The sequence below is a fragment of the Vanessa tameamea genome, chromosome 10, assembly GCF_037043105.1.
Source record: "Vanessa tameamea isolate UH-Manoa-2023 chromosome 10, ilVanTame1 primary haplotype, whole genome shotgun sequence".
Lineage (NCBI taxonomy): Eukaryota > Metazoa > Arthropoda > Insecta > Lepidoptera > Nymphalidae > Vanessa > Vanessa tameamea.
Window position 1 is genome coordinate 10598577 of NC_087318.1, and position 26319 is coordinate 10624895.

The 26319-nt window shown below is 40.6% G+C and overlaps 2 protein-coding genes across 6 annotated transcripts in view; both read right to left on the reverse strand.

Annotated features, from left to right (window-relative positions):
* Window positions 1-124: 124 nt before the first annotated feature.
* On the reverse strand, window positions 125-8987 carry LOC113404620 (U4/U6.U5 tri-snRNP-associated protein 1). The gene is made up of 15 exons (XM_026645556.2): window positions 8685-8987; window positions 6143-6263; window positions 5626-5768; window positions 4226-4464; window positions 4007-4141; window positions 3822-3935; window positions 3535-3735; window positions 3319-3447; window positions 3143-3230; window positions 2664-2788; window positions 2414-2575; window positions 2229-2334; window positions 1985-2159; window positions 1660-1888; window positions 125-372 (listed from the first exon to the last, which is right to left on the reverse strand). Exons 1-15 carry the CDS (start codon window positions 8821-8823, stop codon window positions 247-249), a joined length of 2232 nt encoding a protein of 743 aa, XP_026501341.2. The 5' UTR covers window positions 8824-8987; the 3' UTR covers window positions 125-246.
* Window positions 8988-9915: 928 nt separating this feature from the next.
* Window positions 9916-26319, reverse strand: part of Mv (mauve) — a 58947-nt gene continuing 42543 nt past the window's right edge. For 3 of the 5 annotated variants that reach the window (XM_064216167.1, XM_064216165.1, XM_064216166.1), the window contains exons 27-51: window positions 19498-19838; window positions 19172-19215; window positions 18971-19086; window positions 18652-18876; window positions 18453-18542; window positions 18082-18219; window positions 17823-18009; window positions 17551-17727; window positions 16680-16862; window positions 16397-16593; window positions 16055-16296; window positions 15790-15980; window positions 15570-15713; window positions 15304-15472; window positions 14120-14332; window positions 13777-14038; window positions 13440-13587; window positions 13219-13359; window positions 12936-13150; window positions 12691-12846; window positions 12443-12623; window positions 12175-12338; window positions 11796-12019; window positions 11270-11671; window positions 9916-11124 (exon numbers count right to left, since the gene is read on the reverse strand). In XM_064216167.1, the coding sequence (XP_064072237.1) occupies window positions 10992-11124; window positions 11270-11671; window positions 11796-12019; window positions 12175-12338; window positions 12443-12623; window positions 12691-12846; window positions 12936-13150; window positions 13219-13359; window positions 13440-13587; window positions 13777-14038; window positions 14120-14332; window positions 15304-15472; window positions 15570-15713; window positions 15790-15980; window positions 16055-16296; window positions 16397-16593; window positions 16680-16862; window positions 17551-17727; window positions 17823-18009; window positions 18082-18219; window positions 18453-18542; window positions 18652-18876; window positions 18971-19086; window positions 19172-19215; window positions 19498-19838 (4683 nt within the window). In that variant the 3' untranslated portion in view covers window positions 9916-10991. Of the gene's footprint in view, window positions 11125-11269; window positions 11672-11795; window positions 12020-12174; window positions 12339-12442; window positions 12624-12690; window positions 12847-12935; window positions 13151-13218; window positions 13360-13439; window positions 13588-13776; window positions 14039-14119; window positions 14333-15303; window positions 15473-15569; window positions 15714-15789; window positions 15981-16054; window positions 16297-16396; window positions 16594-16679; window positions 16863-17550; window positions 17738-17822; window positions 18010-18081; window positions 18220-18452; window positions 18543-18651; window positions 18877-18970; window positions 19087-19171; window positions 19216-19497; window positions 19839-26319 lie in introns of all 5 variants that reach the window. The other 2 variants (XM_026645547.2, XM_026645531.2) reach the window with 1 other exon arrangement.

Consider the following 26319-nt stretch of genomic DNA (forward strand, 5'->3'; position numbering starts at 1 on the left):
AACATCGTTAGATTACAATCTATCTCGTTAGATTGTAAACTGTCGAAATATTGTGAACCGTGAAATATGATTGCAATTTAACGACATTTCAGACATACATGTCGTGATGGATTAAAAAAAACTGTTTGGTAGACCAAATAAATTTTATTTCAATACGTGACCATATTTAAAACGGTTTCAGTTGACAATTATAGTTATTTGTAGACGGCACGTATGGCCCGCCGCGGCCGGCGGTCGGCCTCGGGGTCAGTTGTTGGCGTCTCGTTTGGCGCCGCTGAGCACAACGAATGGCGACTGTGTCTCTCGCTGTTTCTGCTGCAACATCTGCAGCGTACCTAGCGGAGTATCCGTCGAGCTCATTTTCTTCATCAACTGCAATTTTAATTAAATGTTATTATTGTCTTAGATGTCATTTAGATTAAATCTTATTTTTAACTATTAACAATAAATATATGATGTTGAATATAATAATTGTCCTTCGACGTTTTGAAGCCAAGCCAGATTTTTATTAACGGTAATACTATACCTTGACAGATATAACATATTATTTTGTTTATCAGTTTTTTAAGAGGTTTGTTTACATCTTTTTAAGATCGAATAAAACTTTTTCGCCTCATTTCGGCAACTATTTTTAGTATTGTACTCGTGTTAGCAATAATCGTGCTATTTAACGCAAAAATATTTCATTAAATCACACTGGTAACTTTGCACGTTAAAAACTGTTACTGTTAGGAATATGCCCAATTAATTATTCATCATAACAATTATCTTTATTATATTTATCTGTGGTAAGATGCTGATAGTCAGGTAAATGCATGAACATGACAGATAACAGTTACAATAGAAAAAAAAAAACTTTAATTAGACAACTCTGTCGGTAAGAAACACGATCTGGGTTTGATAGATCGAATAATTACTCGTAATAATAATTGATGTCTGGTTGTGTAATTAAATATGTTTTACATAAAACAGTGCGTAAATACTTTATCGCAATTGAATCGAAACGTTATCGTTTTCCTATTTTACTAACATAACAACCCAGTTGCGGTTCTATTGAAGTTTGAAGGTATGATAACCGTTATTTGTTGTATTTTGTCAAAGTCAAAGTCAAGTCAAAGTCAAAAATCTTTATTCAATATAGAAGTGTTTACACTTGCTTATTGATAGTCAAAAATCTACCACCGGTTCAGAATTTAACACCTCGGAACTGAGAAGAACCGGCGAAAGAAACTCAGCGGGATATATTTTTTTTTTTTCATTTTACATGTACAATAATAATTATATTTTAGTTATTTGAAACAGCCTGAAGGCGATCATTTCATTCCCAAGGTGTGTAGTCAACTAAAAAGTCATTAGTGTTGTAATATCCTTTAGCACACAAACGCTCTTTAACGATTCTTATGAATTTTAGAATTGAATTTGTGTTATATGTCGTCATATTTGTGTAGAATAATTTCGTTTTTAGCGATATTCTTTTCTTCTGCAAGGTCTATCTAGTATCTGATTTTTTACTTTCAAGTAGAAACTCTTTAGTTGAGCAGTTGGGCTGCTAGTTTAGGCTTACTGTATAAACTTATCGAAATACCAATAATGAACGTGATATTAACATACGAGCTATATGATCGCAAGATATATAATATGAATCAATCAAGTACGCACCCCCTCCTGCACGGCCTTCTTGATGCGCTTCTCTTGTTTGTTCTTGCCGGGCCCCTTCCCGTGGAACTTGTGCGAGAGGTAGCGGAAGGCCTCCTTCGGACACAGCGGTCGCCCGTCGTCGTCCACGTACTCTAGCTTGATGTTCGGTCGGAAGTTGTTCTTCTCGCGGAACTCGCTCAGCGGGCCCGAGTGTCCGCCGCGCTCGCGACGACCGTGCTTATCGTCCTCGCTGGCGACGAGATTAAGGGAAGGTTTACAACACGGTCGCCGAAGATAAAATGCCCACTAAATTTTGGATATCGCTAACGGAATCCGTGTCACTCACCCGTAGGTCTTGTCCTCGATGGAGTAGTGGTGCGCGGTGAGCGCGGCGGCCGTGCGCGGGCGCGGAGCGGGCGCCGCCCCCGCGCGCTCCAGGTAGCCCTTGCTGAGCGCCAGCCGCAGCGCGCCCGCCACGCCCGCGCCCAGCGCCGGCTCGGCCTCCAGCCCGCCCGCCGCGCCTGCAACGCACACTCGGTCACTCCCGCTCCTCGCCTACGGCCGCCCCGGCTCGTCCGCAGTATACGCACCGGCCGCGATGTCCGCCGGCTTCTCACTGTCGACGTCGACGCGACTCCATGCTCCCGAGTTCGTGTCCACCTCGGGCTCCGCTTCTACCTCGTCGCGCTCGAAGTCCTGATAGAAATATGTGTATTTTGCTATTAGTATGTAATCGTCATCGAGTAATACCCTTCTCAAAGCCGTCGATACCGACCATGATCTCCGCGAGGTGGTCTCTGTTGCCGGCCAGCCCGTAAGTGGGTATGTCTCCCAACGTTCGGCAGAACTCCGCAGTGGCATCCAGCACCATGGCGGACGCGTCGGACGCGTCCACCTCCGGCGGCTCCTCCTTCGGCTGCTGTAATATCTCGTCCACCTACAGACGAAGTTAACGAATGAAATGAAATGCACGTAACCACCGATCGGCCTCCTCAGCAGGAGGTCCCGCGCGCGGCGCCGCTCACCTCGGCCTTGTGCTCGGCGCGCTCGGCGAGGCGCAGGCGGCGCGCGCGGGCCAGCGCGGCCTGCAGCTCCGTGTCGACCTCCACCTCGTCCTCGTCGGCGGCCCACAGCTGTTCCGGCTTCACCTCTATGAACACCGATTATTGAACTGACAACGGTTTTTTATTTTAAGCAGTGTAATAATTATAATTCTGTCTCTCAAAACTCTTACTATTGATAATCAGAATGGAAACAATTGACAGATGTTGGTGTTTTAGACAAAGAGACATTGTTTGTATTAGTAATGTTAAGTTTATGCCATTTTCGAATACATTTATTATTTAATAAATATTTAGGCAAATGTTAGATTTATGGTTTACGTTATACTCAAAAAATTATCTATAGCCCTTTAAGCAACAGACCACATTACATTGAGTATTAAATTTGATAAATATTACAAGTAAAAATTGTTAAATTTATCCGAGTTCGAAAGTTAAATCACCTGTATCATCAGTTTCCAGCGGCGCTGTTCCGGCTTCGTGCTCGTCTACATCTATCGGCTCCTGCTTTGGTTTTTTGCGAATTTTACCCTGTTCGCCAATGAAATGGAATATTTAGTATTATGGAATACATATGAGAATATCATATCATATCCTATAAATAGAATATTTAATATACCTTTCTCTTGACTTTTTTGAACTTTATCTGCATTTCCTCCTCATCCAAATAGTCAGAAGCTATGCGCAATTCCGGAAGTTGTAATGATTCCAAGCGCTTGTCCGGTCCTCCAGCTAAACGCTCTGCTCTCTTAAAATAAAAACAGAGTGTATAATAATAAAAACACCTCTGCTATATATGCGGATAACTAATATCGGGAAATAGTTAGCTAGATACCATGGCTTCCCTGGCGCGCTCGGCCTCCAGCGCGGCCTGGTCCCCGAGGCGGAATCCGCGGCTCCGCAGCTTGGCGTCCGCGTCGATCTCGTCATCGTACTTGGACAGCACGGAGCGCTCCAGGCCCAGCGCCGTCGCCAGCTCCGCCTCCTCGTCGTAGGCGCGGTAGCCAGCGCGCGCCTTCTTGCGCTCCTCGATGTTCTGTCGGTCGGATGGATTTCGAATTACGTCAGAGACCCGGATACATCGATGAAATGGTGATGACTTCTGGATCATCGCAATCGCACCTTTTTATATTTCTCGTCGTCGACGATGTTCACGTTGACGAGCACGTCCTCGCTGTCCTCGGCGAGCACGTCCTTGTCGGCCAGCGTCAGAACGGTCTCGCGTTCGTCCGGAAGCTGCGCATATCGATAAGTCAATTAGTGAGTGCCGGAAGAGTGCGTGCACCGGATGCGCGGAGGACGCTTACGGCGGCGAAGTCGTGCGCGACGCGCAGGCCGCGCAGCTGCGTGGGCGCGTAGGCGCGCTCGCGGCTCTCGCGCCGGTCGTCGGCGAGCAGCGCGCCCACGCCGAACTCCTCGTCCAGCTCGTCCAGCATCGCCGCCTGCCGATACGGGACATCGTTAAATACGCTCCCTGTTAAATACACGATTGCTAAAGTGGCCACCGAGTTGACAGATACTCTTACCCTTTTTGCAGCTTCTCTCTTCTGTTTCTCGAGGTCCCGTGACTTCTTAATCCACCCCGACGCGTCCTCATCTTCGGACCCATCGGCCAGCAGCGTCGTTTGAAGCTTGTTCTCGAGCTGGCGCTTCTCTCGGCGCAGTTCGAGTCGCTCGCGCAGTTTGTCCGCAGCGCGCTGTTGCGAAAGGTTCGCGGCCGGCTTGTGGTAGAACTCGCCCAGGTCATCTTTTATCTTCCCATCCTCTGATTGTGTGTGACAGGTTAATTTTATGGATGTGTTTTTGAAATTAACGTATATAATAAAAAAAAAAACAGTTTGCAAGAAATTGCATGTCAAATGTTATTTTGGTATAATATGGTTTGGTCGACCGTTTAAAAAACCCACCATTCTGGCCAGAAACTAAATCAAAAATAATAAGAAAATATTTTGTCAGCTTGATAATATATACTTCAAGAAAATAAACACATACATAATTATTATTTTGTAAAATTATACAATCAATTTGCACAAAAATAATATTATATATAATCTCTAAGTTTGTAAGATTCGGTTAAAAATCTAATGACTAGATTTTTATTTGATGAACAAAATTAAATATATTGCTTGCCCGCTGATTGCATTCTAAAATTTAATATTCTATAAAATTAATTTTAATGCTGCCCAGTGTTAAATCACTTGGTAATCAACTAACTTATTTTAGCTGCTTACTAGAAGGAGCCACTGAACTTGTCTTGGGACATATAAACATACATAATCAGCCTGTAAATTTCCCACTGCTGGGCTAAGGCCTCCTCTCCCGTTGAGGAGAAGGTATGGAGCATATTCCACCACGCTGCTCCAATGCGGGTTGGTGGAATACACATGTGGCAGAATTTCGTTGAAATTAGACACATGCAGGTTTCCTCACGATGTTTTCCTTCACCGCCGAGCACGAGATGAATTATAAACACAAATTAAGCACATGAAAATTCAGTGGTGCCTGCCTGGGTTTGAACCCGAAATCATCGGTTAAGATGCACGCGTTCTAACCACTGGGCCATCTCGGCTCACTGGGCCATCTCGGCTCACTGGGCCATCTCGGCTCGATGTCTTGGGACAGAAGACAATTTATTAATGTGTATTACAAATCTAATATTATTTCCTTAGGCAAAGGATAGTGTGATTCAGAAAAAGAAATCAAGTGAAACACAACATCCATTGACACCTATAAAATCTTAATAAATATTTAAAAATTACACTTTTTACTTTGTTTGATTACAGAATACATTTTGGAGCTAACCAAAATACTTTTAATCAGCTGACCGTTTAAATGACAGCCATAGAACAATAAGAAATGTAGGGAATGTTAATCATAATAATATCGTTATCATAGAAATAAAATGATATGAAGCAATCTTCCTCACCCGCTTGTTTCTCGGCAACTTCGAGGGGTTTGAGACCCAGCTTGGCTCTCAATTTGTTGGTTTCTTCGATAGAGAGGCTCTCCTGCGCCGAGCTGCCGGCCGCCGCGGGCGACGGGGCGCGCTCGGATTCCTGACTGTTGTCTCTGCGGTTGAGCCTTCCGTTAGCAAATGCGTAATTAATAAGCCTAAACTTGCTTGCAATATTTTTCTATGTATTTATTCATTTAGTTTTTGCCTAGGTACATATCTGATTCGGGTTAAATATATATTATAATATGTTTACTGTTTGTTATATATAGATAGATATATAGAAAACAACAGTTGAGATATCGTAAAATAACTCAATCATACAAAACAGTATTATGTTAATTTTCACCCATAGCTATAGTTTAAAACAATTCAAACTACTTATTTATTTAATATAAAAATATTACTATGGTACGTTTAAGTGCAAGACAAAGGCCGTGAAAATATACGTCAGGCAAAAGGATAGCTAATACAAATATGCATTTCTGACCTGTAGGCATCTTCCCGGGGCTTGGAGTCCCGCGGGTCGCGGACACTGAGGCTGCTGCTGCGACTCCCCGAGCTCACTCCGTTGTCGGGCGGCAGGTGCGAGTCCACAGGAACTTCCTCAACTATAACAAACAATTAAATTTTTATATATAGCCTATACATACTTATTCATATTATATGTTTATACAGATATTTTGTATACTAATTAATAAAAAATGTAATTATTTATACAATTGTTATATGTTAATAATTCTAGAAGTCACTTCTAAGAACCAATTATTTAAGTGAGCATGTAAACATTTATATATGATACACTAAAAAAAAACAAGTCATTTTAAGAATTGTGAAGCATTTATATAATATTTTTATGATGCTTATTATTTCTAATTGAACTTAATATTCCTTAAATATTCTCAAACAATAATGTTACTCAAGAATTCTGATTAACATGTCCTTCAATAACAATTTGTAATGAAGGACTTTGTTCAGTCGGTGTCTTGTAAACAGATTTTTAGGATTCCTGCACAATGGACCAGTTTTTATTTTGTTTGTATCTACAGATACTATTATCATATGCAGTCAAAATTAGCTCAATATATTATAATATTTTTTCTAATTCAACTACTTTTTTATGCAAATCTATAGTAAAACAAATAAAAATAATGATACAAATGTATTAGTATACTTGTTAAAAGATTGGTTTTGTATTATGATGTCTTAGTTGAGGCACTGCAGATTCTGTGTTACGATATTTAGAAGAAAGTTAAAAAATATATTGTTATAAAATTATTCAGTAAGGATAAACATTTGCTAGCTTTCAATTCAAATCATTGTAAAATGTTAGTTGCAATACAATGCAATTGCGACTCAAACTCAAATTCCTTTATTCAACATAGAAGCATTACACTTATTTATTGATGGTCAAATTAAACACTACCACCCTGACCTGAGAAGAACCGGCGAAAGAAACTCAGCTTGCTTTCAAGCAATGGGTGATACCCTTAACTATTGATACTTTGAGCTGTATCTATTTATAATAACTTTAATAAAATAGGATATCTTTAATTAAACAATCCTCTATTATACTGAACAGTTTTTTTAACCTTAGGATATGTGGACATATCTAGTCTAGTCTAAGATAAGATAATACCTATATATATCTTATAAACAACACCCACATTAAGAGTAAAAGACATATAAATATGAGAACAACAGGAGACGCAGAGATCACCATCAAACAAGGAAATACATTAGCTCCTAAGCTATTCAAGGCTGATCAGGAACATACCTACCAACAAATAAAATGGAACAGATATGGTTTTAAAATCAATGGTACCAACCATAAGAGATATGCAGATGATATCATAAAAACTGGTAGATAAAAGCAGAGTATGCCTTGAAATGAATTGAACCAACACAATGCTAAAAGAATAACTCCATAAAAAAAAATGGAGTTTATGGAAACAGTTTCCAGTACATGATCGACTTTCTTTACATAATATAAACTATCATTCCTCATAGCACAAAATCCAAGGAAGTTAACAAAATAATTGCTTGCAAATGGCCAGAAAAATACTCTGGTCTATGAAAGAAATAATGAATATCAAAAATTTGATTATGCATATTAAGAGGAAAACTGTCAATACTTGAATGCTATATTACGTAGCCGCATAGTTAGTTAAATGTCAAACGGCAAGCAAAAGAAGGATGCTGGGAATAAAAGTAAAAGTGAAAATTATAGATAAGATATATTGGGAGGGTTATGCCGCAAGGCACACTGAATTGCAGGACATCTTTTATTTTCTATCTGTCCAACATTTCTATGATATTTTTCAATGTATCTACATTTTGGATCAACGTTATATCAAAATACCTTATGCCAGTCATGAATTGTAATGCTTCTTGAAATTAATTTGTGAAGAATTATCTAATAACTAAAGTAAAAAATTAAGCCTCTAAATATCCCACTGATGGGTTATTAACCCTCTTCATTAAACGAGAAGGCTTGGAAGTTTATTCAGACACAATTCTCCTATGTACGAATTTAAAGTACACATTATACTTTGTTCAGAACATTTTATCTGAGAAGATGAGATGTATAATTAAATTACTCTATAAAATGTTGAACCTATGTAAATGTATACATATAAACAAGATCAAGATGGCCTACTATTACAAAATAATGTTATTATTTATCTGTAAATATAAATGTCATTAGCCTAACTAATATACACTAGCAATCCATCGTACATTGCTCCAGAGTATGAACTGTTGGTTTCTACACGATGAATTATACCAACCTCACAGGAGAAGCACTCGCGATGTTGTATTATCTCAAATGCCGCCATTCTGAAATAATGAGCAAAATATGCCATTATCACGTCAATTTGATGATACGCCAGTTCTTGTAATGATCTTCATGATTAAGTTTCGTTATCTTTGATGTTTAGAATATTTCCATTGTAATATTTTAAGTAGGTTATCTTTAATATGAAAATCATTTCAAGTATCCAGCGTAACAAAAAGTGAAAAAGTCTACTGACCGTCAGGAGATCGATCTTTCTTGCGATCCCTGTGTTTCTTATGTCTTTTCTTTTCACGTTCTTCGCCATCCAAAGGTGATCGTGATCTGCTGCGATGTTTCCTCTTTTTGGATTCTTTCTTATGTTTTTTCGATCCCATTTTAAGTATTTCGGATGTTTTAAAAGTTCAGAAACAAATAAGTTTCAAAATTGGGAGTAATATAATGAAAAATTATAATATATTTTTGGAAATAATACAATGCGTTGACAAATAATTCACAATCACAATTAACTATTGACAGCTGAAGTAGGTGAACGACGCCATTTGCTATTTTGCTTGCTTAATGCTTTTGCTTGACTATATTTTTTTAATTCGTACATTAATGTACAAGGGCTATGTTTATAAAGCCTAAATTATTTCTACAAATCTTTAATCACTCTAAAAATATAATAAAAAGTTTTTTAGTCGTTTTTCTATTTAGTATTTATTACTATTTATGTTATTACGGATTGACGCAAACTCTGCAAATCTAAAACAAAAAATATCCGAAATAAAAAATAAAACATTCAAATAGTGTATAATTGCAGGATTCGTCATAATATTATGCTATTTCGGCTTTGAGCTTCATTAGGATTATGTGTTTTCAGATTGTATTTTATAGTACATCAGTAGGTAGGTATCAGATAGACGTAATATAAGTCAAACGTTGAAGTAATTTGTATCATTATAATAGGAGGAACCGGTTCTAATCTAATCTATCATTCATAGAGTAGAAATTATTATTAAAATAAGTCTCTTCAGGGACGGAACGTGAGTTTGTGGTATTCTGGATAGTATTAATATTAGTACTTAGGGCACTAATTTATCAACACTTACGGTGTATATCCTAGCTTCATGCATTAAGTTGTCGGAGTTGTTACATATTCTGTTTTTTTAGGCATTTCTGTTGGTTCTCATCGTCAACGGCAAGCTTTTCTCGGACCGCCTAATTCGCTTGGAAAGAGTGGGGCCGGGTTTCTTAGATGCTCAGCATGGGTTGATAAAATGTTTACGTTTAGAATGCCTTGAAGGCTCCAACCACGAAAAGGGTGTTCCCAGGAGAGGTGGTCGTGATGATATCGCTGGATGTGGCGAACACCTTCTATAGTCTTTTATTTAAGAGCATAAAGAAGGCACTTTGGTACCACGTGTTGTTGTTGTGGGTATTCCTTCATAGAGAAGACAGATAAATGCAGAAAAAAAAACAACAACTTTTATTATATTTCAATATTTATTTTAAACTTTAACAATCAATACTTCAACAGATCGTCATTCTTCTGGATCTAAATTCCTGCGTGAAATAGAATCGAACACATCTGACGTACTAAGGGTTACAGCGATTGGGATTCATTCCTCCATGTCAGTGTCCATAAACAAAAACTTTTAACTTTGACCCTACATCTACAGAAACGTCACGTTTTGGTGACATCACAGTTTAGTAGCTCAGATGTTTTTGATCCTTCGATAAAGTATATGCAACACATTTGAGACAACTATATAATGCAATTTTTAGTATCATGTAAGACTTCAATAATAATTCTTAAGTAGTAACTGATCTGAAAGGAATCATATCATTGAGTATTTATACAATTAAGGGAATGATTTGTATAAAAATATATTCTTAAAGTTACTAAAACAACGCCTCATAAAAATGATAACAATATAATGGACAATACAATGTTCTTATATCCTATCTATTTACATGAAATATATATGTATATATTTTTTACTTATATAATTTAAATATGTAAAAGTCCATCAATATTAAAAATACTACAAAATAATTATATAAAGCTTTTTTCTTACAAATATATCGGAAGACACGTTTATATTGCTAGCAGTTTTCTAAGTTACTAAATTTCAGCAATTTGGTATATTCATAACACTTACTATATTAATAAACATATGAAATAAAACAAGAAAACAGTAGGGCCAATTAACTTCATTGAAATAATTATTTCGTAATGTTATCAATATATTTATTCTTTATACACCATTTATTATTATTAAGGCAAGCAGATCGGCACCACGTATACACTTATATGTAGTATTAAATCACAATTATTTGGCTTTAAAGGAATAATTAAGAATTCATCATTTAAATACTCATAAATCATAAATTTAAAGCTACGGTTAGCTAACAAGTTACAGCTATTGAATTAAAATACTTAAATCTGAAATTTGGATGAAGTTCATAATCATTTTGGGGTCTATAATTTGCATTGCAACATTAATTAAATGAGTTATTTACACGCGTTTCTAACTGCCATGAAACGTTTCGCTTCGACTCACAGCAGCGCCAGCGCCGGCACGATGCGCACGGGAGCGGCGCGCGAGCCGCTCTCCGAGCTCTCCCACGACACCACCGCGCCCTCCGCGTAGCACGCGAACAGCAGCTGGGAGTCGGAGCTGTACGTCACACTGCAACGAGTAGAGCAGACTCAATACATGACTCGGTGTTTCAATTAAGCAATATCAAACAAATCTACGGAGAATATGGGGATACTTGTGGTTTATTTTCAGATATAGATACAAACGGATCGTATTTTTAACATAATCGCGCGACCTAAGCACTGGTTGCGGTTTCCCGGGCGGCGGCACGTAGGCGACGGGGCGAAGGTCCCAGGAGGAGTAGAGGCGCAGGCCGCCACTGGCCAGTCCCGCCACCACGCAGTTGACACTGACGCCCTCGGGCGCGTTGGAGTAACACACGCACGTTACGGCCTCTGACACGCGAGCGCTGCCCACGAACTTGGCGTTGACCGTGTGCACGCGCAGCAGAGACTTGTACTTGACGGACGCGTCGCGCTCGTACTCGTCCGCGTCGCCGGGCGAGCCCACCTCCGTTGCGGCGGTATTGGAAATCGCAGGGTCGTGCACGGTGGCCACGTCGCTCAGGGTTTCGCTGACTGCGACGCATCGCACGGGTAACATGTCGCGGTTTGGCAGCGTGCGGATGTATGTTAACCTACGAATATTAACACGATGCTTCAGCAAATGGTTAATTTCCTACGATTATAAAACGATTAATTTATCATTCACAGAACAGATGATACGTGAGCATTGATCAAAAAATAAATTGCTATATTCACTCATTAAGATCCCAAAGAACGATGACGCCGTCGACGCTAGCAGTTACGAGCAGGCTGGCACGCGGGCACAGCACGACGTCGACTATGGGCGCACTATGCGCATGCAGTGCGTGCGCGGTGACGCGGGCACCGGCGCGCAGAGCCAGCACTCGGCCCGACGACAGGCCCAGCGCCCCCGACGCGCCCCATCCGCCACCCCCGCTCCACCCACAGGCTGCCGTCACCTGAATAGTCATTATAATTAATGTCGAAGCGTTCTGACAAATCTTTTTTTGCGTTGTTGCACATATTGTTCATGTGTTTAAGAATCTAAGGGGTAAATTTATGACATCAGTTCGTTTTCTAAAATAATAAGAATTATAACGTTCACGCTTGGTACCTGGTCGAGCGCAGGCAGATGCAGCAGAGGCACAGGAGGCGAGTCTCTTCGGCGTCGCAGACGCACTACACCGTCCGAGTGCCCCCAGGTAACGACGCACAGTGACTCGGTGCCGACACCCCCACCGCTGCCGTTGCCTTCGTTGCCCGAACACGACCATTCGTCTATAACGAATCGTAAGGGAATAGAAAACACAAAAAACCCAGTTTATTATAGTGGTGTTTGTTGGCTCATAGTAAAATGTGTTAACTTTAAAAAGGTCACTAACCTCGCAGCACGAGCAGCGCAGTGGCGCGCGCACACACGGCCACGGCGCGCGGCGCGGCCAGCACCTGCAGGCGCGCGCCGCCCGCGCACACGCGGCGCGCCGCCGGCGTCGGCAGCGCGCGCTCCGGCGAGCCGCAGTAGCGGCCCCAGCGCGCGCCCGCCGCGCCCGCCCACACCGTCGGCTGCACGGAATGTCGCGTAAGTCGAGGGAAATCTTTTACAAGCTGCAGCTCGTCGCTCGCTACTCACCCGGTCGGTGGGTCGCGGCGCCAGGTCGGTGGCGCGATGCGGGTGCGGCGCGCGCAGCAGCTGTCGCGGCGCCTGTCCGTACGTGCGCACCATGGCCGCTGCCGCCGTGCGGTCCACCTCGTCCTCGAGCGACGACGGGTCGAAGCCGTAGTAAGTCTGCGACATGGAACATTCGTCACGATCGAGACGCGTACGTGTGTCGTAATGTTTTTGATTTTTCAAAGCGACCGTCGGTCGAGACTCACGCAGGCCGGAAAAACGTTGATCGCGTCGACGGCGGCCTGGCCGGTCTGCTTGTATCCGAACACGAGGTCGATCCACAGCGGCAGGCGCTCGGACACGTAGGGCGCCTCGAGCGCCTGGCGGTGCACGAGCGTGAAGAGGCGGGCGTCGGCCGCCCACTGCGGCAGCTCCACGTTGTCCACGCGCGCGCCGCACTGCCGCACGCCCAGCTCCAGCCCTGCGGGGACTCACGTCATCACACGGCCGACTCGGCGGGACGAGTGTGGAGGACGAACTAGTAGGTACCTTCGTTATTGTAGAACAGTTCGGGCAAATAGAAGAGTTCCGGAATGAGTTCTTTGACGTCCGTCGGCGAGTCGTTGGTGATGAGTCGCCACGTGGTCGCCAGCGAGTGGAATGTGCGGTCGGGCATATCGAAGTTATTATCTGCGCAGGAATATACGTTGTTGAAGAAATGTAGTGCAATTAGCTGTAGATGGTACCAGTGACGGTAACAATCGTTTTACCCTGGTAGTTAAGAAAAAGTTCTGTAAAAGGTGGTAGTCGAACGAGGTAGTGGAGGACGCCGCCCGAGTTGGAGTACAGCGATGCGTAGTGATGCGGCTGCCGAGACAGTAGCGGACTGCAGCCGTCTCTCCTAGCCGCTTTTAGATCCTGAAATTTTACGTGTTTCATTATTTTATATTTTCTAGCTATCCAAATTTTATCACGAAAGTACGAAATAAATACATTTCTACCAATATCAATATAATCAGTTGTCACAAAGGTATAGATAGGACTGGCATTATCCTTATACAAAAGTAAAAGTTTCTTAAAAAGTATTATTATTTAAATAAGACTCACGTTGTAAGTATTAATATAATGCTGCTCTCTATTCTTATTCTGTACGGCCATGGGCTTGCTGAGATCACGAAACGAGGTCGGATCCGTAAGGTCGAGGATCTTGGACGTATAGTCAGCAATGATAAAAGGTAAGATCGGGTACTGCATCAGGTCGTTGTAGGAGCGTCCCGCCAACCCGTTGAGAATCATCAGATACTCCCAGTTAGTGATAGCACCGACGCGCCACTGATTCATAGCATCCGTCAAACTCTCCTGTTCCGTTCTAGGGAAAACAATAGAACAGAAATATTGTCAAAAACATAGTTTCGCTAAAAGAGTCAAATGCACCGAATAGTACCGCTACCTGTTGGGCAGGTGCGCGCGCTGCAGGTGCTGCAGGAAGGCGGCGCGCTCGCTGGTGTCGGCGAAGGCCAGCAGCAGCGCGCGCCCGCAGCACAGGAACAGCTCCAACGCGCGCTCCTGCAGGCACCAGCGCCGCGTGGCCACGCGCAGCACGCCGCCCAGCGACCAGCTGGCCGCGCCGCCGCACTCCTCCTCCGGCACGAAGTGGATGCAGCTGCCGGGTACCACATACTTGAACCTCGAATCGAGTCTCTACACCACTCTACTTAGTTACGTACTTCTTTACTTTCAGGCAGGGTTTTATACAAATTTATTTGTATTTATTTGACATAACTTTATATTTCAAACAAATATTCAAAAACTCTTTAATTTTCGCAAAGCCAAAAGATCAATAAGATCGGAAAGGGCTTGATCGTCGTTAAAAGGGCTTGATCGTCGTTAATTCGAGCCGCTCTGCATTGGATACGGTCAAATGGAAGGAGCTGGTACTGGGGAGCACCCGCCCAGAGGTGAGAGCAGTACTCCATGATAGGCCGAATTGGCGCCTTGTATAGTCTTAGGCGATAGGCCGACGTGAAATAGTGTCTGGTCTTGCTGAGCATACTGAGATTTTTTGATGCCGGTTTGGCTTTACCAATTGACCGCGGAAGTAAGCGAGGCCCGAAACATTAACGCCAAGTATTCCGATACTGGCTGTTGCTATCAGAATGTTTTCAAAACGAGGAGATAAGACAAATGGTGATTTTTTTTAGTGATTAATGCGCAAACTTGCGTCTTTTTGGGGTTGAAGTGGACTAGGTATAGCCGGCTCCAGTCCGAGACTTAAATTAATGAAGACTCGATTTCAAACACAAGTTTGTTCCGTTTTTCGTCGACGTTTTCCTGAGAAATATTAGCACGGCCGGTGTATAAGGTGTCTACGGTACTGTCGTCTGTATAGCAGTGAATGTTCTTGTTTTGCAAAAAGTCATTGATATGTAGAAAAACAGAGTGGGCGATAGAACGCAGCCTTGTGGAACACCTGAATTGACGAATTTTAAGTCAGAGCATGTACCGTCGACAATGACCTTGATGCTCCGATCTGCAAAAAGTTGGTGATCCAATCGCATAATTTCAATATTATTTTGGCTTTTTATTTTAATCAAGAAATCGAAACGAATCGTGTAACTGAAAACGTGATTTTACCGGTCAGTGAGCAGTAGCTCGCCGCAGATTTCGCTATCAACGCTGACCCGTACTACGCGCGCCATGTAGGCCACGGTTTCGCAGAGCGCCAGCTGCGCCGCCAACGCGCCGCGGGCGTCCGCACCGCCTGCCAGCACGCTGTGTAGCGGGCTCGGGTAGCTCGCGCTCTCTGGCCACCAACAGTATTGTAATGGATTAATGTCCCTCTCCTGCATTACCACAATAATAAAATGAATCGGTCGGGCACATTATCATCAAACGCTCACCGGATTTATATTTGTGAAGTGGCTGGAAACAACGGGACGGTATCCTTAGATGCGCACGTCGCAATCGCACGCGCACACGGCCGGGCCCCTCCGTGCTGTCGAGCTGCCACGCGGCCGGGTACCCACGAGGATCGTGCCATACGCCTGAGGTGAAAACAAATGATTTAGCCACCTTCATCACCATCAGCCGGGAAAATGAGTTTGATGCCGATCCCCGGACCTCTCTCGTGCGTGTGAGCGTCGATGATGGTCTGCCAGCGCGCGGCGGCGGCGGCGGCCAGCGCGTGCGCGCGGCGCAGCTGCTCGAGGAAGGCCTTGCGCTCCGCGTTCTGCGCCTCCACCACGCGCCGCGTGGCGCTCATGGCGGCCTCCGTCACCGTCCGCGCCAGCGCCTCCTTGCCGAACACGGACCTGCGAGCGATGTGATGGTATAAATCTCTGAAGGAATTCGGAAGTCACGGCTCTCGCGATTGAACGTTACTGACTTGCCGATGGCGGCTCGCAATCTCGGGGCGCCCGCGTGCCTGGCCCAGCGCAGCTGGTCGTCGAGCAGCAGACGTTCGGCCTCGGCGGGCAGAGCCTCACCTCTCACGCGCTCGGCGAGCTCCGCCTGCGACCCAACCGCCCAGTCGCGAGCCCAATCCGTTATGGCGAGCTCGACGCTCGGTCCGCCCGCTTCGGCCTCGAGGTGCACGTGTTGTATCAACGTGAGCAAGTATACCGATAGCTGTGCATGCAAAGTTTCGAAATTTAGAAGAAGACTAGTGTTAGATTGATGGTTTGGATTTTTTATTTACTTGAATAAAGGACGATGTAGAATGTAGTACCTTCCGTAAAGTAGGCGGATCCCGATAGTTGCCGGCCAACAAATGCAGCGCGTGTGCGGGCGCGGCGTACAGCGCTCGCAGCAGGCGTGGCTGCAGAGGGCGCGCCGCGGGCGCCGGGCTTGCCGCCCACCAGAACAGCGTACTCAACGTTGCGCCACTTTCCGCGCCGCTCGCACCGCTACCGGTGCCGGTTACAGCTGTCGACACACATTTGTTTGAGTTAACGAACGTTATATAATTGCTATGCCGCTGTATATCGTTAGGTACTCGAAACTGGTTTTACCATTTAGTAACGTAGATAGCAGTCTATCAAAAAAGTCCGCATCGGGCTGCAGGGGAGCGTTCGGCGGTCGAGTGGTGAAGAAGGTGGCGGCTCGAGTCAGAACGGTCGCCAGCCGCGCCGCCGTCTCCGCGGCCTCCGAGCGGCCCGCGCGTGCGCCCAGTCCTCCCTCCACCGAAGAGAGCACTGGGTGTCGACAGAGGATGGTACTATTTTTAATTACTGCGATTAATTTCAATTTATAATTATTTAAAAAATACTGTTAATGACATGTGAGCAATTTCTACTGGTCTGCTCGAAGTAAAATTTAGTATCTCATGACATCAAAGATATAACAGTAACATAGTAACACTAACTTGTGTAACTTGTGTAACTAACTAGTTTACTTGGTGGTAGGGCTTTGTGCAAGCCCGTCTGGGTAGGTACCACCCACTCATCAGATATTCTACCGCCAAAGAGCAGTACTCAGTATTGTTGTGTTCCGGTTTGAATGTTGAGTGAGCCAGAGTAACTACAGGCACAAGGGACGTCACATCTTAGTTCCCAAGGTTGGTGGCGCATTGGTGATGTAAGGAATGGTTAATATTTCTTACAACGCCATTGTCTATGGGCGGTGGTGATTACTTACCATCAGGTGGTCCATTTGCTCGTCCGCCTACCGAGATCATATAAAAAAATAAAAAAAATCATCTGAAAACTAACCAAATCTTTACCAACTTATATCAATAATCGATTTTGAGGTAATTGGATAATGAAAAAATCATAATTTTACTAGTTTGAAACGATGTAGCATGTATTTCGGAGTGAGTCGTAGATTTGCCAATTAATTTATTATATTCCTCATGTGACCAGTAACACAAATCAACCGACGTACCCGTACTGAAGTAGCCGGTGTACCGGGGCTGCTGGCGCTGCAGGAGCTCCTGCAGGCGGCGCTCCAGGTAGTCGAGCTGCGCACAGAACAGCGCCACCTGCGCGTCGCGCGCCGCGCGCTGCACGCCCGCGCGCGCCTCGCCCTCGCACTCCACGAAGCGCAGCATGTGGTGCATGTCTGCGATCGCCTGTTTCGCGACACATATGATGCGATACACGATTCGGTCCTTCGCTTTATAATAAAAAAGTCAATTTCAAGCTAGCCTGCGAGACGACGGACCCTCACCTGCGTGCCTCGACTTCCGGTTAGAATTTTAACGGCTATCCTGCAGAGGAGGTCGTACAGGTCCTCCAGAAGGAGGTCTCGGCCCTCGAAGTCGCCCTCCGCCTGGCCGACGGCACGGATGGACCGCACTACCACTTCCACCACCGCCACCTCGTTCAGTGCTTTCAGAGTCGACTGCAAGAGAAATTTACACCGTGTGTCGATCGGACGCCGACTACTGGGCGCCGTGGGGCGGCCAGCGCGTACCTTATCCACGAGGCGGCGCAGCAGCGCGGCGATGTTGTGCGCGAGCGGCGCGTCTGCGCGTGCGCAGCGCGGCAGCAGCACCAGCAGCGGCGCGGCGCGCGCCGTCGCCTCCTCGTCCAGCGTCGCCCACGTTTGTTCCTATTTAGGTTTAGAGAAAAAAAAATAAAAAATAGATCATATTATGTTCGATAGATATTTAAAAATATGGAATTAATTATAAATGTAACATAAAAAAAAAACAATTAAAGTTATATAAAAATATATTCATACCTGTCTCTTGACTTTCAAACAAAAGAGACTAATATTTTGAAAAACAATCGTTAAAACAAAAAATATGCGTATAAAATATATATTCTTTTAATCATATTTACGTCTAGTTGATCTTCCAGGGGAACGTCACAGCCGGTGAGGAGAACAGCACAGGCAGTCGCCAGCTCCCACGAACAGGGATACAGAGAAATCTGTAGTCGTCAAACGTAATAATCATATCTTTAACGTTTAAAATATTTCTATGTTATGACTAAATGATATGGGATAACGTTGTTAAATTGTTCTGGAGTAGCAGCGCACCTGGTTGGCGAGCAGCGGCAGGCAGCGCGGCGGCAGCGCGGCGGCGGCGGCGGCGCGCACGAGGGCGGCGCGCACGCCCGCGTCGCCGTGGTTGGCGAGCACCACCAGCGTTTCGGGCGCCAGCCCCGCCGCGCCCGCCGGCAGCGAGCGCAGCGCGTCCCGCAGCAGCAGCAGCAGCCCCTCGCACGCGCGCCAGCCCGGCTCGGCGCCCGTGCGCACGCGACGCTGTCGGAGCAGGGATACGTCGACGTATTAACCCGTTGTCTTCTTCATCTATCGATTCGTTCGTGAGGGTTGTCAAACGGTAAAATCTTGGTACCTGTTGGTATATGCCACTGGCGTACAGCTGATCGGCGGCGCCGGATTCCGTAGGTGACGGTACTTTATTAATTTTTTCCTTTACCGTATCGTCGTCTATTTGTTCCGAGCTCATCTCTAAAAGGAAACCACCAATTACATTCTGAATTTGTTGCGTATCAATTTGGACGTTTATAATGAATATCATCAAAGTTTCACTTACCGGAAACTGCTTCGGAGTTTTCTAAAGTCGACGATTGCTTTTGTCTGAAATTAAATTGCTACATAATTAATTGGAATTCTGATTGGGAAATAAGAACCATTATTATTAATAGACTTATTTACAGTCACACGTTCAAAGTTATTGTAATATAGTATTTTAATGATTTATATTTAATAATTATCGGAGTAAACGGAGTTTTTATATTCTTAAAAGTAAAAGGAATACAAAAAAGTACTGACTTACCAGAAAGGTTCGAAATGGAAACCAAAAGATAGTTTCAGTTGTAGTAAAATTATTATTGAACAATATAAATTAGTATTCCTTACCTGCTCTCTTTGATCTGCGTATTTATTAATCCCTTCATTTGCTTAGTGGAATCGGCGCTCGTAGTGCTCTCGGGATCGGTCTTGTCGCTCTCTGTATCTCTATTCTGAGCGATCTCCCTCAAGTCGTTTAGATGGTTTTCATTCCCTACGTCCTCGTTTGACACACTGGAGGAACTCGATCGCTCCATGGTGTCGTAGAGTCCTCGATTGTCGGTCGCCCTCGTTGATCTTCTGCGCTTGTTAATAAAGTTCAGGAAGTTGAAGTCGCTCGTCTCTGGCGTATCGGCCGTCAGTAGGAAATAGAAGTTGGCCCGGGAATGAGTAACGAATGTGTCGCTGGCCTGAAACAATAGTCGTCAGCGAGGTGGTGGTTATCTGATTGTAGTTAATTTATTTTACATTAATCTATGTTTCATATGAAGAGGACTACAAGAGCTAAGTGCCCTTGAGAATCGCACGCACACACTTACAAAATCGACAAAAACGGCAAGCCCGTGAACTAAGGGTTAAGCGAGGTAACGAGGTTACGCCCAGATATTCTAATAGATGGCGCCAAACCGAGCGAAGTAAGATCAATCATAAATCTCATAAAACATAGATAGGACAACAGAATTGTTTTTATTCTTTCGATGTTAGTTAACAAATGATTATAAAATAAAACTGATTCAATTAAACTTACAATATTTTTATTTATATTTTGTATACAATAAAATAGACAGTTAGTTTTAACCTTTTTTTTCTTTTATTTATATTATTATACCACAATTAGTTCTTATACTAAATATTAAAACATACCAATTTTTAACATTTCATAAAAGTTTGATAATCTATTTATATAATAAAATCGTAAGTGTTCGAAATCTGTAGAGTAGTAACCGTGGGGCAACATATCGTTCGTTTTATTAATATCGGTTCACAAAGAAAAAATATATATTCAATTAAATAAAAAAAAAATCTAATTATTTACTAGAAAAAAAATGTCGTCAAGTCGATTTGGTTTAATCATTGGTTAACTAGGTTAATCATAGTAGGTTTTATCATAAATCTCATAAAAATAGAAAGGATATTAGACTTATTATTATTATGTATTGCTTTTGACTGTTATTCGAAAATGATTATAAAATAAAACTGATTTAATTAAACTTAAAATATTTTTATTTATATTTAGTACTACAAAAAAAAAACATTAAGTGTAAATTTTTTTATTAAAATCTTTTATTTAATTTAACTTGTATGTATGAATGTATGTACATCGCCTGGAATCTTACAATCAATATTACACCCACTTCCACTGAAGCTATGCAGCTGAAAGTTGGCACACATATTTAGTCTCGATGACAATGCACGATTCATGAATTGCTGCCATATTCAATCCAATATGGCGGACGTTACAAAAAAATTAAATTTAATTACGTACAAATGACACTTCTAAATATTGTAGTTCTCTGGTTCACAACAATTACATTTTTTTTTGTTACGACTTTACTTTTTTTATTATTAAAATGAGTTCATACATAACTTTAATTACTATTATAAACAAAATCGATAAAATTAAACTCTTACGCAATATAAATAGCTTCCGTGTTATTGTTTTCGACTTTCTTTATTCTGTAAAAAATAAATATATGTTAGTAATTATATTTTTATTAAATATAAAAGTATGTATTTAAGAAATATGTATCTAAATATGCCCCATAGTACTTTCAATCATAAATATCAAATTGCTTCGAGTTCATGGGGATCGAATGTAGTCACTCTCAATTGTTTTTTTCCTTACTTTCACCAAATACTCAATCGTAATATTTAAATAATAGCTTGAAAAATCTGATTCTATGCGAACTGATTGCACATTTTTTCAAATAGATGTTTTCAATATTTATAATTTATAAAAAAAAAAAAAATGTTTACTAATAAAATACTCTTACCTTTTAATATCGTTCATATGTATGTTCGGCGCTTAATTTATATAAACGTTTTTTAGTTTTCCTCACGCGTTTCACTTTATTTCCCATATTTACACAATTAAAATTTATAACAAATAATATAATAAAAAAACAAGTGCCTAATTACTACTACACTATTTTAAATTAATATATTTATTTACAAGAAAGAATAATATCTATTATAAGAAAACAATGAATTTACAATTAAAATTATAAAAAAATATCTCGTAACGTAATCGAAAACGAAAAGCGGCGAAAAGATCGACACGTCTGTATAGCATCAGGCCTCGGCCGGCAACGTCTGTACACGGCGTTTACGCACACATGCGTACGAATTTTGTTCGAAAATAAAAATATCTGATTTAAAAAAAATCTATTGATTTTACTAAAAAAGTGACGCCGAGGTAAAGTAGTATATTGCTTGTAGAATAATCTGACAAAAAACCAGAATTATTGAATGTATATAAGATTTTTTCTTGTATTCTTTTTATTAGGACGACACAGTTAATGAAACACAATTGAGTTTCTCTGTAAAAAGAGATTTATATGTTTAATTTTACAATAAGAAAGAATAAAATAAAATTTTGTATTTACCTACGAATTTTTACAAAAATAATATTTACATACCTGTAAAAAGAGAAACGACATTTAATGTTTATTTATTAACAATGTCTGTTCCTAAATCACAAGATACTTTATACTTTACTTTATACAATTACGAGATTGATAATATTTTTCATAATTATATTTTTTATAATTTAGTTGTCATGTCACTGCGCGTTCGATGACGGTTGATGCGCGGAATTCAAATTAAAGAATAATACATTTTTTCTTTACATCTCCCCCCCTCCGTAAAGAAAGTCAGGTGAAGATGTTTTTTCATGCACGGTCTTTAATCGTAGATAGGAGCTGGTGTTAGCTTTGAAATGTGGAAAAAAGTGGACTCTGATCTCTTATGTTCAATATTTATTTTGTAAATTGAGTTTGAAATTTTTTGTAAAATTTTGTACGGTCCAAGTTTCAATTCATCAAGCTTCTTTCGATTCAGTTTATTTCCATTTTCTATAAATACAATATCACCGACTTTGAACTCTATATGTTTTCTATTTTTATCGTAAATTTTCTTGTTATAATTATGTGATTTGATTGTATTTTCTAAAGCTTTTTCCCTAGCCTGGATTAAATCATGGTCAGTCTTCTTCTGTTTCAGCTCATTTGGCAAAATCGTAACATCTGTACCATAAAGTAGGTATTTAGGAGCATATCCAGTAATAGTATGCTCCGTTTCATTGTATTTTTGCACACAGTTGTGGGCTATAGTCGTCCATGCCATTTTAGTGTCATGTTCATTTATCTTGCACCGGATTTTATTAACCAATGTCTGGTTTAATCTCTCATTTAAGCCATTTGAAAAAGGAGAATTCACTGCTGTAAAAATTATGGGAATATTTTTTTCATCCAAAAATCTTTTAAATTCCTTAGAATTGATACCTGGGTATTGGTCTGATAGTATTAATTCAATACCATCACTTTCTGTACAGTTTCTTATTAATTTAATGAAGTCATTAGCATTTTGAGTACTTGATGTTAGAATATACGCGTACCTGGTGAAATGATCTAATAAAAGATGTAAATATTTCTTTGTTGATCTGGAACCTCCGAAACCTCCAATGGTATCAATAGAGCATATCTGAAAAGGTTTTGTGGCGGGACCCAAGTGGGACATCAACCCATATTTAATTTGTCCTCTTGATTTATTCTTTAAGCATACTGTACAACTTTCACAGATTTTTTTTATGTTTTTAGTCATATTTTCTGCTGTATACACTGAGCTAATCGTTCTCTGCATTTGTTTAATTCCTATATGCCCCAAATCTGCATGTACACTTTTCATGAAATCTATGCTAAATTCCTCTGATATAATAATTTTTTCTTTCTTCCTTACTTTTTTGTAGTAAACATTTTGTTTTTTCATTAACTTGTTTTTTCTGCATCGTATATATTCATTATTAACCTGGTCTTTTAGAATATCTTCTAGTGTTATTATATTAACTACTTTTAACTGTTCCTCTGAGTTTTCATTTGGCCCAAGTACCGGGTTTCTGCTTAGACAATCAGCTTCAATGTTGTATCTTCCTGGCGAATATTTAATTTCGAAATCATATTGTGATAAGTAGTATGTTAGATCTCCTAATTCTTCGTCTGTTCTAGATCTTATGTTCATATTTTCCAATGGTTTGTGATCAGAAAATACAGTGAATTTCCGACCTATCAATAGATGTTGCCAATACTTTACACATTCCTTAATTGCTAGACATTCCAGATAGATGGCTTTCTTCCTTTTCTGTACTTCAGTCAATTTTTTCGAAAAGTACGCTACTGGTTTTTCTTCATTGTTATTTTGTGGTTGTTTTAGTACTGCTCCTACTCCTAATATACTAGCATCTGTGTATATATGAATAGGTAGGTTTGGGTCAAAGATTGTTAATATCGGTTGAGAACATAATATTTGTTTCATTTCATTAAATGACTCCTGACATGCATCAGTCCAGTCAAAGGTTTGTCCTTTTCTCAAAAGGTTATGCAATGGTTCCAACTTAATGGCTATATTTGGCACATATTTATGATAAAAATTTATTTTTCCCAAAAATTGCCTCACATTCTTTTGAGTTTTAGGAGTCGGGAAGTTTTTTATTGATATTAAGTTATCTTTCAGTGGTCTGACTGAATTATTTTGTATTATGTGACCCAAGTATTTAACTGTATCAGCTGCAAATGTGCATTTAGAGAATTTTAGTTTTAAGCCTTCGCATTTTATTGCTTCAAAGAGTTTTTCCAAATATCTGATATGATCCGAGAAAGTTTCTGAGAAAATTAAAATATCATCTATGAAACATACTGCGAAATCTCCAAGCTTGTGTTTCCGTATTATATTACACATTATTCTCTGAAATATAGCTGGGGAGGTTTTCAAACCAAATGGCAAACAGGTCCATTGATAGTGTCCCTCCTGCGTCACAAACGCAGTTTTGTGTCTATCTGTGATACGTAAAGGAATTGACCAAAACGCTGAGTTTAGGTCCAGCGTTGAGAAAAACTTGCAATCTCTCGTCTTTAGTATTAGGTCGTCAATAAGAGGGAATGGTTGTGATTGAGGCACAACAATTTTATTTAAGTCTCGAAAGTCGATGCACAATCTTGATCTTTTGTTTTCATCTCTTTTATAAGCTAATGTGACTGGTGCTGCGAATGGGCTATATGATTCTTCTATTATATTTCTTTCCAATAATTTTGCAATTTGATCTTCAATCTCCTTCTTATCTTCTATTGTGCAACGATATGGTCTTTTGGAGCAATATTTTTCTATAAGTAGATCAATGTGTGCTTCATAACCTGTTACCTGTCCTATGTCATATTTGTCCTTTGCAAACACAGACTTATATTTCGAAATTAATTTATCAATCATGGCCTGTTTTTGAAAGTCTAAATGATTTATGCAAATTTTGAACTTTTCTTCAAGTATGTCTTCATTGAAGTTTATTAAATTATCATATTTAATCTCTTTAGAGACTATATCTATTTTGTCTGTTTCCTTGGAAACTATTTCACTTCTTTTTATAGGTAATTTCTGCGTAATTTTTAAGTTTTCGTTTTGAACTAGGTAAAATTCTTTTATACAATCAAGACCCACTAAAAAATCATAATCGAAATTTTCCTTGTCTATTACGAAAACATTCATTTTTTTTTCCACATCAAAGATGGCTATATCAAGTGTTATTACTCCATTTGCCTTTTTAACGCCATTAATCGTTTTTAAATTAGTATTGTTGCAATGACTGGTTTCCTTATTTTTTATTTTTAACAATTTAGAATTTATTAACGAAACGTTAGACCCAGAGTCATAGATTCCAGACACTTCAACATTTTTATTCAGTACTAATTTCACTTTGATCAATGGCGGTACTATTAGTTTTTTGGATCTTCACACTGCAATTCACATTCCAATTCTGAATTATTAACGAGCTTTACTTGCTTTTTATCTTTTTCAGTATTTGAATTTGTTTTAAACCAGCAAGAATCTTCTGAATGATAGCGTACGCCTTTATTTAATTTTTCACAAATGCTACATTTTTTTTTCTCTGGCTTAGTATCTTCTTTCTTCTTGATAAATTTTCTTCTTGAAACTAAATGTTCTAATTTTCCAAGTTCACTAAACAAATTTTTTGTTTCTACGATTTGGTCTTTGTTGATTTTGTCTGTTATAAAATCTGGTAAGCCGGCAGCAATGATATCAATAAGAGTCCCTTCATCTATTGTTTTTCTTACCTCTAGTAAAAGTTTTTCTTTCTTTACTGCATATTCTAGTAAAGATCCTGATTGGTACTTGTAAGATAAAGCATACTTACTAGCAGTCCAACCTCTATTAGCATATGTTTCCAAAAAACATGATTTCCATTTTGACCACTCGGAATGTAAGCTAAGTTTCATCATCATGGAAGAATACCAATCAGTGCATGATTTTTCAAGAAATAATCTGAAGATTTCAATTATTTCTTCTTCTTTTACGATACTAAACCTTGTACATTCTTTTTCAAATACTTCCATCCACTGGTGTGCATTCGAACTTTTACCATCAAATTTTCCAATTACAAACTTGTCAGCTAAATTTTTAATACTTTGTTTTTCTTTGTCTTGTTGACTTTTAACAAATGTTTCCAAAATTTTCACTATGGGATCTTCTGAACACCTTTTACTACCAATAGTCATTTGTTCTTGGGTAGTTTCCTCTAAAAATTGATCCTGAAACATCATGTTTCCATCCTCATCAAAATATGTTTGTAGTATATCCTGTGTTGTTTTTATCCAAACACTTCTAGTT

Excerpts from the sequence above, each read along its gene's own strand:
- LOC113404620 (XM_026645556.2), bottom strand. The coding sequence starts at position 8,823 with ATGGGATCGAAAAAACATAAGAAAGAATCCAAAAAGAGGAAACATCGC. Across the intron at positions 4,465-5,625 it reads AGTTGCCGAGAAACAAGCGG|AGGATGGGAAGATAAAAGAT; the intron begins GTGAGGAAGATT and ends ACACACAATCAG. Across the intron at positions 3,231-3,318 it reads TCAAAAAAGTCAAGAGAAAG|GGTAAAATTCGCAAAAAACC; the intron begins GTATATTAAATA and ends ATTGGCGAACAG.